Source organism: Psittacula echo, assembly GCF_963264785.1.
Source record: "Psittacula echo genome assembly, chromosome: 5".
NCBI classification, from domain to species: Eukaryota; Metazoa; Chordata; class Aves; order Psittaciformes; family Psittacidae; genus Psittacula; species Psittacula echo.
In genome coordinates this window covers 45,566,647-45,579,922 of record NC_137739.1, presented here as the reverse complement: position 1 = coordinate 45,579,922, position 13,276 = coordinate 45,566,647, and the positions used below count along the sequence as shown (strand labels likewise).

Genomic DNA, 13,276 nt, shown 5'->3' with positions numbered 1-13,276 from the left:
ATTGAAATCCTTTGCCCAGCTCTTTTTATCTCTTAAAATCACTTTGCGACACATATCAGAAAGTTTGGCCACCCCTGATATATGTACATATTAGAGTGTGCACTCAGTGTTTGAAATACAGTGTATGAAATTGCTCACAGCACATTAAGAATGCTCTGCAACGTGCAATTTTAGGGCTGCACTTTACGCTATAAGACACATTGTGTGCTGTTAGCAATCTTTTTTCTCTCACTAAGCACACATTACTTGAGTTTTCTAGTTGAGCATACACCTAAATGAATTTTTACTTTTTCTAGAGAGGGCCATAAAGTATCATCAAAGACTGGGCTCTCTCTCTCATCTGCTGTTATTTGAAGACTATCTGCTTCTTCTGAATCATCTTTACATCAATATCCTTTATAGAAAGCATTAATTCAGGGATATAAAACCTAGAAGCACAATTAAAAAGGCATTACATACAAAGTGCTCACTGAAGGTAGCGTGTTGGTTTTTTTAAAACAAAATTCTGTCCTCTCACAGGGGTTTTTTTGTGACCTTTCTTTGTTTCCTTTGTTTATTTTCCTTTGCAAAGACAACTGCTTTTCATCCATTTCCCCCAATAAAAAACAGTGGTAGCTGCCTTCATTACACCATCTTCTTCAGTTCCTGTATAGGGGGTTGATTCACCTGTCCCTGGAAAGGGGGACAGAACAGTTTTAGGGAGCACCTGTTGACTGAGAAAGTTGCACAGTGAATTGACTCAGTGTGTGTGTGCAAGAGAAATCAAATAAAATCCAGAGCTGAAAAAATAAGTCACTGTATGTAGAATATAATAAAAATCTGATGGAATCCTTAGCTAACTCACATAGTGCTTTTAGGAATCAGAAAAATGACACTGTCAAAACACAACATTCATTTTTAGAAGCCTCCAGGCAAAAAATTATTTTATTTATTTAAGGTTAGCTCCTGTTTTAATAACAAAGAAGTGGCAGCATATTCTACATCAAAGAAAAACTTTTCCTAATGTTTCCATTTCTCATGTGAAGCACCAGAGCTGAAGTAGTTGAGCTGTCTTTCTCTAAATAATTATGTGAATGGCAGGATCTCTACCTAAGAATGCCTTTTTCTATTGCACTGGGGTCTATAGCATAAAAAGAAGAATATTTGGCTTGCCTAATCTGAGCAGCAATATGAGACTTTGACTTTCAGTATTCAAATAGTTTTAAACAAGATCCACAACAAAGAAAGGCAAGTCCTGAATCAACGTCTTGGCACAGTGTAGTGCCTTGATGAAGGAGGAGTACAATGAGAAGCACATCCATGGGCTATGGGTTTCCAGTCAAGACCTATTAGCTACATTCCTTGTGGCAGTGCCCAGGAGAAATGTCCCCCAACAGCAGGATGGCGCACACAGCTGGTGGCTCCTTTTGCATATTACCCTCAATTCAGGCATCCTCACCTTTAGATGCCAGCCCAGAGCACACTGTTGGAGTAGTCAATGCATTTACCACTTTATACCTTGTTGAAAGGATGACAGATACATTTTAAGGTTCACTTTTGGATCTCTTTCCTGGAAACTCTATTTATTCCTCTTTGTTCTTCATATGTTAATCTTTTATAGTTACAACTAGCATCAGTGAGGAGGCATTCCAGGGTCCATTCCTTCAAAGACATTCTATAAATAAAGAATAAACCCCTTAGGTCACTAGACCTGCTGTTTGCCTTTTCAGACTGGCTTCCACACCAGCTCATAATAATACCACTCCTTTGGCACTGATTTCTTGCCTGTGTCTCTTTTCTATTATTTCATGTCATTTAACACCTCCTGCTTTGAACCTTAACAGATCCAGCTCCGAAGCTGTGGAAATTTGGTTCAGTTACAAAAGGCGCTACATTTGCATGTATCTGGGTCTTGCTGCAGAATGGTTGGGCCTGTGTGGGAGTAGGACTGAACTTTGTTGCAACAGATAACTCCTACATCTGAGACATGTATTTCTTCCTTATGGACTGCTGTTCTTCTATAAGCAACAAAATGAACTACTGTCAAGGCAGCTACCAACAAAACTATGAGAATCAGAGGGGAAGCAATGCTTGCACAAGCTAGCTCCCCTAATGCAATGGTACAACTTCTATCTCAGACAAACAATGTCTTTATTGTAAAGCGGGGATATGGCAACAGTACTGAAGATGTTATGGATATAGTGTCCAGCAGCTCTCAGCAGAAGGAGTTAGTCTGCTAATAGTTATAGTCTAGTTATAGTCTGCTGCCTGACAGAGCCCAGAAGAGGGATTTTCCCCCTCTGTTATGGCAAAATCTGAAGCGGAACAAGTCTTCTCATGAGTAACAGAAAGTAATAACGCTAGCTGCCTGGTGATATGGCTTTGAAGCCTGTCTGTGGTAAATGTGCTTCAGCCAAAGCAAATACCCCTATGTAGGGCAATGCAGAGTGTGTGATCTCTTCTGCCAGCAGCATGGCTGAACAGGCCTGCCTACATTGACACTGCAGAGGAGGCCTCCAGTGCCTGTGTGGCTGTCCCAGCCATGGCCCAAGCGAATTTCACACAATGGACTTGTAAAGCACTTTGGGATCATCAGGGATGAATCACGCTGTAAAATGTATCATTAATGTTACTAGATGTATTATAGGCTTCTTCTGTGATCTGAGACTGCTGCAGGCAGTGTGCTGAGAGAAAAGCTCTCCAGATTGTGCTCATGCAAATTGCTATCTGTGATCACATTCATTCTGGTTCCCACTACAACATTGCTTTCACACTCTTGTGTGCTGCTCACTCAGTCTAAACTTTTTGTTATTGCAGGTTGTATGACTACAACATAGCATCTCTTTGCCAACACCTTTACAAGGGTGAGAAAACATACAAATGTGGAAACAAAGGCACAAGAAAACTAATGGATGTGCTTCAGTTTACCCAGGAAAGGGGTGGCACGATCCTAACCTATGCCTCCCTACTCTGGTGTCCCCTAACAGGTTACTAGATCAGGGCAGCTACCTAGCGGTTCAGGGCATTTAGTTGAGTTTATCTTTTTGTTATGAAACATTATTTTCTTCTGGAGATCTGCATAACTTAGAGAAGAGCAGGAATTTCAGAAAGCTGGGAAAAGCAAAACTGAAATCTGACCTATTTTGAGCACATCTGGGTTTTACTGTGGACAAGTAAGTCTTGTCAACTGGGTTAAATCATGCAAACAGTATTTCAAACTGATTTAGAATGATACAATCACAAAATAGCAATATAATAGGAAATGGAGGATGAGCAGACATACCCAAGAAGTGGTTTTCAAACATTGCAAATGAAATGGAGAGTCAAGGAAATGATAAGGAGACTGCTACCAGTGACATATCCTGCAAGAAGATCCTCAGAGCAACCTGACTATTTGGGAATATAGGGAAAAAGCAGATTGTACTCAAAAAAATGAGAAAAGCAGGAAACCACAGGCAAACCCTAGCCATGAATTAATCCAACAGAAGTCAAAGCCAAGAAATTGTGAGCAGTGAGTCATCAGTAAAAGGGCACTTGCATGTAACATACGGGTTCAGTTCACAGGTACCCAGTCTGTTTTTTAAAATTAAAATTTAAAATATGTCAAAAATATTCAGTGTTCAGATGAAAGTTGAAAAAAAAAAGAAGCTTTCAAGATCTCAAGTCTGTATTTTGAATGTTTGGCTAATACATCAACACAGACTGGCTTGCCAGATATATTAAAATACAACTAAAGAGATCATAAATTAGTAAATTGTCAAGTATTCTTAATACGTATTCCCAATGCCAGACAGTTATAATAGTAAAACCAGGTTACTTAAATAATAAGTGCCAGTTAGTATTCAGAGAGTTCAGGACAGTTTAACACACAGAATAAACTAGGATTGCTTCAGCAAACCCATTCTGGAAGAAGTGACAAAGATTTAACTTGGACACATGAGAAGTTTCTATATTTTAGGATTTCAGTGTTCATTTAAAGAACTACTATACCATGCAGTATAAAACTTTTATTAAATCAATGCATTCATTTATTTGAAATAAAAGTTTTATTCAATCACTGTATTTTGATAGACTAAACTACTGCACATAGACAGGAGACAAGAGCCCTTGAAGGAGAAGAGCTGCTTCAGATCACCTCTCTAATACTCAGGAGATATCCTGCTTCCAGTGCCCGTCAGACTTCTGAAGGCTAAGAGGGAAGATGCACCCACGATACCTGGTCTAAAAAATCAGCACCTGAATCACCTAACTGTAAAACTCACAGGGAAAAAAATAATCTCTCTTTAAAATATCTCAATGTCATTTTTAAATATATTTAGGAAGATCAGCTCTGGTGCCTTTATAGCAGCTTAGCCATGTGCACTGTAAAGGCTCACTGCTACTGTAGCCATCACTGGGTTTTGAAATGAGTAAAACATGAAGTTATTAAATCAGTTTTGGTCTTGTAGTCCCATTTGGTCAGTTCACTTTAACATGCTTTCAAGCAATTAAAGAAATTGATATACAGAGATTTTTAAAGGAGGCAGGAGACAAATTTTCACTGACACACAGAACTATAATGAGACATAGATTTATTTTAGAAAAAAAAAGTGTAAGCCATATTCTAACACTTGTTACAGCAGAGAAAGGAAAAATTAAAATCTTGGGTTACATTTTTAAAGACATTTTCCCACCTATTACATAGCCCTTCTGTGTTCTGAGTGCTGAAACCTAGATCAGCCAACTTTTTGTGATATAATATGCATATGAAACATTTTCCTGCAGGCTTAGTAAAGATCAGAGAAACAGAAGAATTGTGTTTATATATAAAGTCCTCAAAACCAGTGTCTTAGCACAGTGTGTGAATTTATAGTCTCAAGATTAAAACCTGCTCGGTTAAACACTCAGCAAATCTAGTAGTGAAAAAAAACCCACCCAACAAACCCTGCATCTATAAATTTTGAGTATTAGATGTCTCTCCATTTTTTTTATGAGAACACATGTGCGTGTCTGTGTGCGTGCCCATCTCCCCACCTCCTGTCTTCAGCTAGCACTTTTGTTACAAAGAAAGTGAAAAAGAGCTCTGTGAAAAAACTTATTCACAGTAGGACGCGGTAATTATGATAAAAGTACAGCAGCATAAGGCTGATAAAATGGTGTTATTTCTTTCTGTTATAAAGTCTTAGGTCTCTCTATGGAGCAGCACTTTACACACCTACCTTGCATATCAATGTTGAACAAATTGTCTTGTTCTTACTTAAACCACTGCAGACTCAGCTTATAGTTTTAGTTACACACAATGCTTAGAAGCTGTATGAAGCCTCTCAAGGAGTAAAAGTCAGAAACTATTATTTTCTAGCTATTCACAAAGTAAACCCATTGAAGTACTTCTTGTCTCAGACAATGAAAAGGTTTGCTTTCTGTTGAGAATTAAAAAAAAATCACACTGTTTGTCAAACCAATGCATTCTGTTACCATTTGTCAATGCACCTCTACTAGGGAAAAGAAGGATAGTGTGAGTCATGAATCTTGCACGAAAACTGGTTCCTTTAAGAGCAAATATCCTGCCACCTTAAAATATTCAGTACAGTATAAAAGCCAGGATCGACGTTTCAGTATCTTTTTAGAACTCACTGTGAAAAAAATGACTGCTACAGGAGACACAGTTAAATTTATGCCATCTATTTGGCTTCCATATGTACCTATGAAAAATTAAGCTTCATCCTCATCTCTCTGATAGTACTGTTGCCTTCTCTTCTCCTGTTTCAGTCCAGCTTGTGTCTCTGGTCTGTGGGAACTCCACACAGAGAAATAAATTACCGGTATTTCCAGGGAGGAAAAAAAAAAAAAAAAAAAAAAAAATTACCTTTCAAAAAGAGTAGAATTCAAATAAAACAGGCACATCCAGGTATTAGCAAGTTATTTTCTGATCGTGGGAAAGAACAGGATCAAATATGTTTATTTGAGTCTAACCTAAAATGATACTAAATGATAATGAACTAATGCATTGTTAACAGATTCTTCCCTTTTTTCTTAAGAGATTTAATTTAATACATCCGTGTATTTACACATCGAAAGCTCATTGCCTTCTCCCTTCCAAAATATTTGAATAACTGTGAAAAAAAAAGTAATTCTTACTAAAGAGGATGGCAGCTATGTTACTTGTTGTAATAGTAAGGAATAATAATATTTAACAGACTGTTTTCAAGTAACACTCATCATAGTATGCTGGACATGCAAAGCATCTAACAGAGGAAGATCCTCTTATCTTTAGCCACTAGTTTTGTATCAGCTGCTGCTAAGTACATATCTGGTAGCAGGTAAGAAAATGAAGCTGGAGTGCTAAGTCCACATCTTAGTCACCCCAATGTAAATATACTGCCAGGCAGTTGACTTCTATGGAGACATCTCAGGTATATGCTGGTGTAAGAGAAGGAAGACAATGGGAGTGCTGGTCATGTAGCTCCGGTGCTCATACACTGGAAGAGAAGCAATGGGAATATATAATGTAGAACATTGGCAAGACAAAGGTTTGATATTTCTTGAAGGTTTAATTTTATCGCCTTTGTCTGAAAATAAGATTCCTCTACAGTGCCTTACTGCCTCAAGCAAAGTCCAAAAGGCTTTCCCTCCTGTACTGATCTTTTATCATGTTATGAGTAAAATATCAGCTGCAATGAAATAGATGGGAGCTTTGCCTGTGTGTCTGAGCCTGTTTTAATGAAAGCAGTGGTAACATTCCTGTTGATTTTCTGGAGAAGACAAGCCCTAGGGAATACTGGTAGCTCTTTAATAAGAGCTGTCTACCAGATGTAAAGCACAAGGATACCCGCTTTTGCTCAGAAGGCAGGATGGCAAATCCTGTCGTACGAGCAGCATCTCCATTACTTTGGTAAAACGTGCATCCTGAATACCCCTCTGAATATTTCTTCCCTGGTGCAAAAAAAGAGTTAAAAGCTGGCCACAGAGAAGTTCTTCATGAGTTGGTCTGAAGTCGGTAAACTCAACACAGAACTGAAAGGAATCAGGTCTTTAAAACAGTATTGGAGCTAATATTCTGGTTTCACCTCTATCCAAAAGATATGAAGTTATAATCAGTTTATTGTAACCAGTCCCAAATATATCAGACAAAAGAACTGATGTAATCAGAGCAACTGACATCTCCCAAGAGCCACCTGCTATTACCAGAACATATGTAAAAATAAGAGAGAAAAAAGCGTAATATTTTGAAAAGAAACCTTTATTGTTCACACAAAGCTGACTGTGTCACATATCATAAGGCATCATTAACAAGCTAAATATGACTTTGCTTAAATAAAAAAGTATTGTTTAATGAAAGCATCCAACACACTTATGATCAACTCTTTTCTTTGTTCTGTGCTGGATGGAGTGTGTGTTTTGATAAAAACTCATCTCTTTCAAACTGCTAGCTTAGCCAGCATGTTATATGGATTACTTCCTTGCCGGGTAAATCCACTACAGGTACTAAAATCAGAGCTGGGGCCTTCTTGCCCAAGTATTTTTCAAGGCATTCTTGCAGTCCTAAAACAAAAAGAAACAAAACAATTAATGAAACATCCGTCTTTGTCTCATTTTCTAGTGTGGTCCTGTCTTTCAAAAATGATTCCTAAATACATTTTTGAAAATTATTACAGAGTAGCAATTAACAAAAGGAACTGAAATGTAACACTAAATTTTCACTTAATATAGAAGGGAGAATCATCTTCTCCCACCTTCTCATCAACTAATTTGAGATTAACTTTACACATTGCCTAAGGCCATAATTCAGCAAAACAGTTAAAAGCATGCTTCTCAACCTTGAGTTGAGTGGTCTGTTGATTACAGACAGAGAAAGCTGAACCTAAGTGCGGGTAGTAAAAATAATGAAACGCTTGTTGAAATTCAGTTCTTTGTAATTTTTGGTATTTGAATGGCCAGCACGTATCTGTTTGCAAACAAAATTCTAGTTGCAAGTCCCACGGCGGTGCATCAATCTGCTGGAAGTGTGCCATTTTTAAAACATTCTGAACATGATTTCCCTTTGAAATCAGTGGAAGTATGCCACATGGAAGCTATACATGGAGGAAGTCCCATTCGATAGCAGCATATATGACTGCATATCTGGAATTATAGAGAGATTCATACTGTTAAAAATACAGCATCTGGCTATAAAGAACTCTGAAGGCACTGGTATGAAGTGGCACAAGTTTGTAAGTTTGAAGTCATTATGGGAACAGAATTAATAATGGGTGTCGTGGTTTAACCCCAGCTAGCAACTAGGTACCACACAGCTGCTCACTCACGCCCCCCTCAGCCCTGGTGAGATGGAGAACAGAATTGGAAAAAAGGTAGAAACCCACGAGCTGAGATAAGAACAGTTCAATAATTGAAATAAATACTACTACTACTATACAAAGATAGAATAATAATTAAAAAAAAACCCCTAAGCAAACAAATAAGCCCACGTGATGCACAATGCAATTGCTCACCACCTGTTGACCAATACCCATCCCGACCAGAGCAGTGATCGGTCCCTTCTGGGTGACTTCCCCCAGTTTATATACCGGACATGACCTGTTGTGGTATGGAATACCCCTTTGGCTAGTTTGGGTCAGGTATCCTGTCTCTGCTCCCTCCCAGCTTCTTGTGCTACTCCTCACATGAGACTGAAAAGTCCTTGATAAGGGTAAGTGCTACTGAACAACTAAAACATTGGTGTGTTACTAGCATTGTTCTCAGACTGAAGCCAAAATACAGCACTGTGCCAGCTATTGGAAAGAAAATTAACAGCTGAAAACAAGACAATGGAGATCTAATTAGGAGACTATGGAAGAAAACTAAAGAATGGAAAATTGAAACTCAGCATCAAGACATTTCTGGTCACGTTTCAGTCCCAGTGAACATGCTGGAAATCCAGCCACAGAATCCTTAAAGGAGACTACTGAAATCCCTCCTACAAAAGATACCTTTGCTAATGGTAAGGTATGGCCTGCATGGGTTTTGATTTTAGCAAAGTTATTTCTGTCTGCAGCTTCTGTGATTATGGCAATTCTTTGTAACACCAAGCAATCTTGGCTAGAGAGGATGTAAAGAGGGCAGAACTTGATGGCTGTCAGATGGGTTTTTTTTTGGCGTCACTGCCTGCAAAACTGTGAATAGGCAGTTCAGTCAAAATGTTACCCCATACAGGATGAAACAGGAATTTTGCAATTGTATTTACTGAAGCCAAAAATCTCTCTTGTTACGTGGGAGCAGTAGCATAAATTAATGCAATAATGTCAATGCTACCTATGAAACACTGCAAAGATAGTTCCAGTCTTCTGAAATTCTGCTGGCTTCCTTTTGTATTAACATCATTGACATTAGAGGTGAAAACAGACAAGGGTGATCAACAGTCACCTCAAGGGTCAAAGGACTTCATGTTGTCTGTAAACTGGAACTCGGTCTGTGTATCAGAGATATTCAGTAATGACATGATAATCTAGCATCAGCTAGCGCTTTTGTTCTAACCTTTGATTTTAGAAAACTTCATAGCTTTGCTGGCTCAGAAGACATTAAGTAGAAGTGGGCAAAGGCAAGCCACCTCAAAAGTCACCAATTCCACCCTATTAAAATGACACTTCCTTTTTTTTTTCTCAATTGTGAAAATATAATTTTAGCCTTTAACATTTTTTAAAGGTTTAGAAGCTGTGAAACAGTGCTAAAAGCAACCATAACAAAAGCAGCTACTACTTTCAGGGAGAATTTGAAAGTTAGGCTATCTAGAAAACAACTCCATTCTTTTTTTTTTTTTTTTTTCCCCGTGGCTATATTAGCCATAATTATTTACATTTGAACATGCCTTAATGGACTTGGTTGCCAGGCAGAAGTGCCACCTTTCCAAGAGACCACCACCTTTTCTATTGCAAGTGCAAACTGCTGCAGCAATGCCTACACATAGAATTGAAATGTGGATGGAAATCTGGGGCATATTCCTCTAAATGTTTTATCATACTTATAAATGAAATAGTTTGATATGAAGACATCCTACCTTAGAACATGCATCTTTATATATTTAAAAATTGTGGATAAAAGTGTCTCATGCAAATTTTGGCTGAAAGAGGAGACTGGGTCTTCTAAAACAATAAAATTGTACTCTAAAGTCCATCAGAAGACAATGCACAATTAGTAAATCTGTGGCAGCCTATATCATCGTAATTGACAATCAAAAATTTGACAGCTATATATTTTACCTGCTATAGTAAGTTACTGTAAATTCTCCAACACTATTTGTATATTTTTAATGATGTGACACTAATAAAGACACGATCTATATTTTTTCACTCATGCAAGTTATGTTTGTAGATAAGTAAGAGCCTCAGTCATGATCTTTTTCTGAAGCGTTACTCTGTGTTTGAATTAAAAGATTTCAATAAATTATTTCCTTTATATCACTTATGGAAATGCTTGCTCAGTTGCATGCCATACTTATAAAAAAGTTGATCTTAAAAGTGAAAACAAGTAAAGGACAAAGGGTTACAGTGAGTGTGTCTACTGGAGTTTTAACAGGAGCTATATGTGATTAATTGATATTGGCCTTAAAGTTACTTAATCTGCCCTGAATGTTTCTTAAAGTGTAAGCAAAACCAGCTGATTAGCAAGCAGCAAACAAGTGGTGTGTACTGTGCATGTTTTCATCTCCTGTGGCAGTCAGCACTTATTACTACATGATATTTGCTGAAAGCAGGCGAGCTTCATCCTGTAAGATGGATACCAGCTACTCCCAACTGAACAGCAGAAGTTCAGGGCATAGACTCCACACAGAGTTCCTTTCTGGACTCCTATGCATTTTTCTATTGACCTGGGTACAGCTGAGGGATATAGACATAACTAAAACTTAAAATGAACAAAAATAACTCAAAGTCTTTCCCAGTCTCACCAAAAATTCTGGCATTGGAACCTATTTCTGCCATTCCTTTGTAAGGATAGGATACTGGGATCAATAGATTGATGATCTCTCATGCTGACTTAGCAGCCCTTACGTATAACATGGCACAATCTAACGCCATATGCTATTGTTTTTTAAAGGTGCTTTTCACACTAAGTAGATTGAACAATGTCCTGAGAGCCCCTAAAGGGTCATTCCAAATGATTAGGAAGACAATTTTTACATCTGTGCTGTCATCGGCTTCAGCAGGATTTAGGTGAGGCCACAGAATCCAGTTATGTTTCCAAAATCAGGTCTCCATTATTGCTGCCATACTCTACTGGATATTTGCAGAGGAGGAGTAATCTAATAGCTCATGTTGAGAAGGAAAATGGTAACAAAAAGGAAGATCACATTTAGCCCAGTACATAAAAAATCACTTTCATATTTCTACTACTATCTTTCCTTCAGTTTTTAACCAAAAGATATTGTTACATTACTTAGAGGAGGTTTTTAAATCCCTGAGCTAATAAAGCTCCATTGCTTCAGCTGCGGAGCTTTGACACGTAGTGTGTACTTTGAAAAGATGCGTCACAGGGGATCAGGTTCCTAACAGTTGACTAAGAGTTCCAGTCCCAAAAGATGTGCCCCTGGTGTGCAGAACACTTAACCCTTCGACCAGTACCAACATGACTATTCACAAATTATTGATGTCCCTAAATCCCTGGCAGATTGCAGACAGTTTTTGTCTCCCTTGAAGCCCAAGCATATGGTCACTAATGAGATGGATTAAAAATACATATACACATTCAGGGCTTTGTCACATGAATGTAAAGCCGCAGAAATGGTAGAAGGTGATTGAACTGGACTGAACACTGTTAAATACATGATTAGCCTCTTGTTATGGATCATTTCCATTGATCTATATACAGTTTCACAGCATAGTTTAATTAAAGCTGTCTGGAACAAGCCTCTGCCTTAAATGATCCAGCAGTGTAATGAAAAGGTGAAACACAAGAAACAGGAGACACCCGTCCCTTTCTTAAGACATCCAGCTTGCTGTTTCTGGTTTACAACCACAACAAGGAAAAAAAATGTGCTTTTAAAAAATTATCTGGTTTTACAGTTCAGGATTTTCCCCACACTTTTACTTCAGATAATATAAAATGATGTAGTGCAATATAAGATTTTAAAACAAATCCTGTACAAGTGGCTTGCTTCATTTTAATTTATACCTTTCTGTCCAAAATAAAATCAAGCCCAGTAAAAAAAATATACTGTTAGAATATAAAAATGAGTCACTTTGCAAAATATGATTTTGTGCTGATTTTTCATTGCACCTGTGAAGATTTTAATTGACAATAATGTGGATATTTTTCATAGTCCAATCTTGACTTTTCATATGGTACGTTATGGTTTTCTGTTCTTGATGACATTATTTCACATTGGTCACTTCCCTGTTAAAGAACCAGGTTTTCAAAAGTGCTCTGCCTACAGCAAAAATAAAGGCAACACCTTGTCTTTTTCTAATTCTTTGCATTTTGAAAACATTATCAATCCATTATCATTCCATTATCAATCCATTATCATGGAACAGGCTGCCCAGGGAGGTTGTGGAGTCTCCTTCTCTGGAGACATTCAAAACCTGCCTGGACACATTCCTGTGTAACCTTATCTAGGTGTTCCTGCTCTGGCAGGGGGATTGGACTAGATGATCTTTTGAGGTCCCTTCCAATCTCTAGCATACTGTGATACTGTGATACTGTGATCAACTAGATTTCCAAAATACTACCTACCAAGAGCCTATCATTTCCATGGAAAACTGGCCAAAGATATGTTCCCCAAAACTTTTAGAAATTTCTTCCAAAATTATAAAATTTGAAGTCACTGGTTTTTTTTTTTTTTTTTTTAATTATTATTATTTTTATTTATTTTTTTTTTAGGTGGGAAACATTCATGCACAAAAAGAGGGAAATCAACAATAACTAAACTTAGGAGGATGGAAATGAAACTTTCATTGGAAGCCAACCTCATTATTTATCCTGATTATTACACTGATTTCCTTCTTTCAAGTGAGTTTCAGTCTGTCTTTGCCTACTTATTTATAATATCAGGATAGTGATGATTTGCATACTTTTAATGCTGATCAGGGTGTAACTGACTTCTGTTAAGGACTGGTAACAAGGGGAGTTCTGTGGCACCTTTTGTCAGACGAGATTAGGCACAGCTCCAGAAATGATCTACTGCTTTAAACCTGTGATTACCCAAGCCAGTGTTTGATACTACGACAATAAAAGATTTTATATTCTTTCCTACATAACTTTCAAAATCTAATCTTTGGTATGCAGATTTCTTAAGTTGCGTCTAGAATTCTCCCCCTTCTTTCAGTGTCAGCAATTGATAAATGAGCTT

General features: G+C 37.7%; 1 protein-coding gene across 3 annotated transcripts in view; it reads right to left on the bottom strand.

Annotated features, from left to right (window-relative positions):
• Positions 1–7,384: 7,384 nt before the first annotated feature.
• The window catches only part of DPH6 (diphthamine biosynthesis 6), a gene marked incomplete at both ends in the record, with an annotated part of 219,439 nt that continues 213,547 nt past the window's right edge, over positions 7,385–13,276 (bottom strand). For all 3 annotated transcript variants that reach the window (XM_080619967.1, XM_080619968.1, XM_080619969.1), the window contains one exon: positions 7,385–7,500. In XM_080619967.1, coding sequence (XP_080476093.1) covers positions 7,385–7,500 — 116 coding nt within the window. The remainder of the gene's footprint in view (positions 7,501–13,276) is intronic.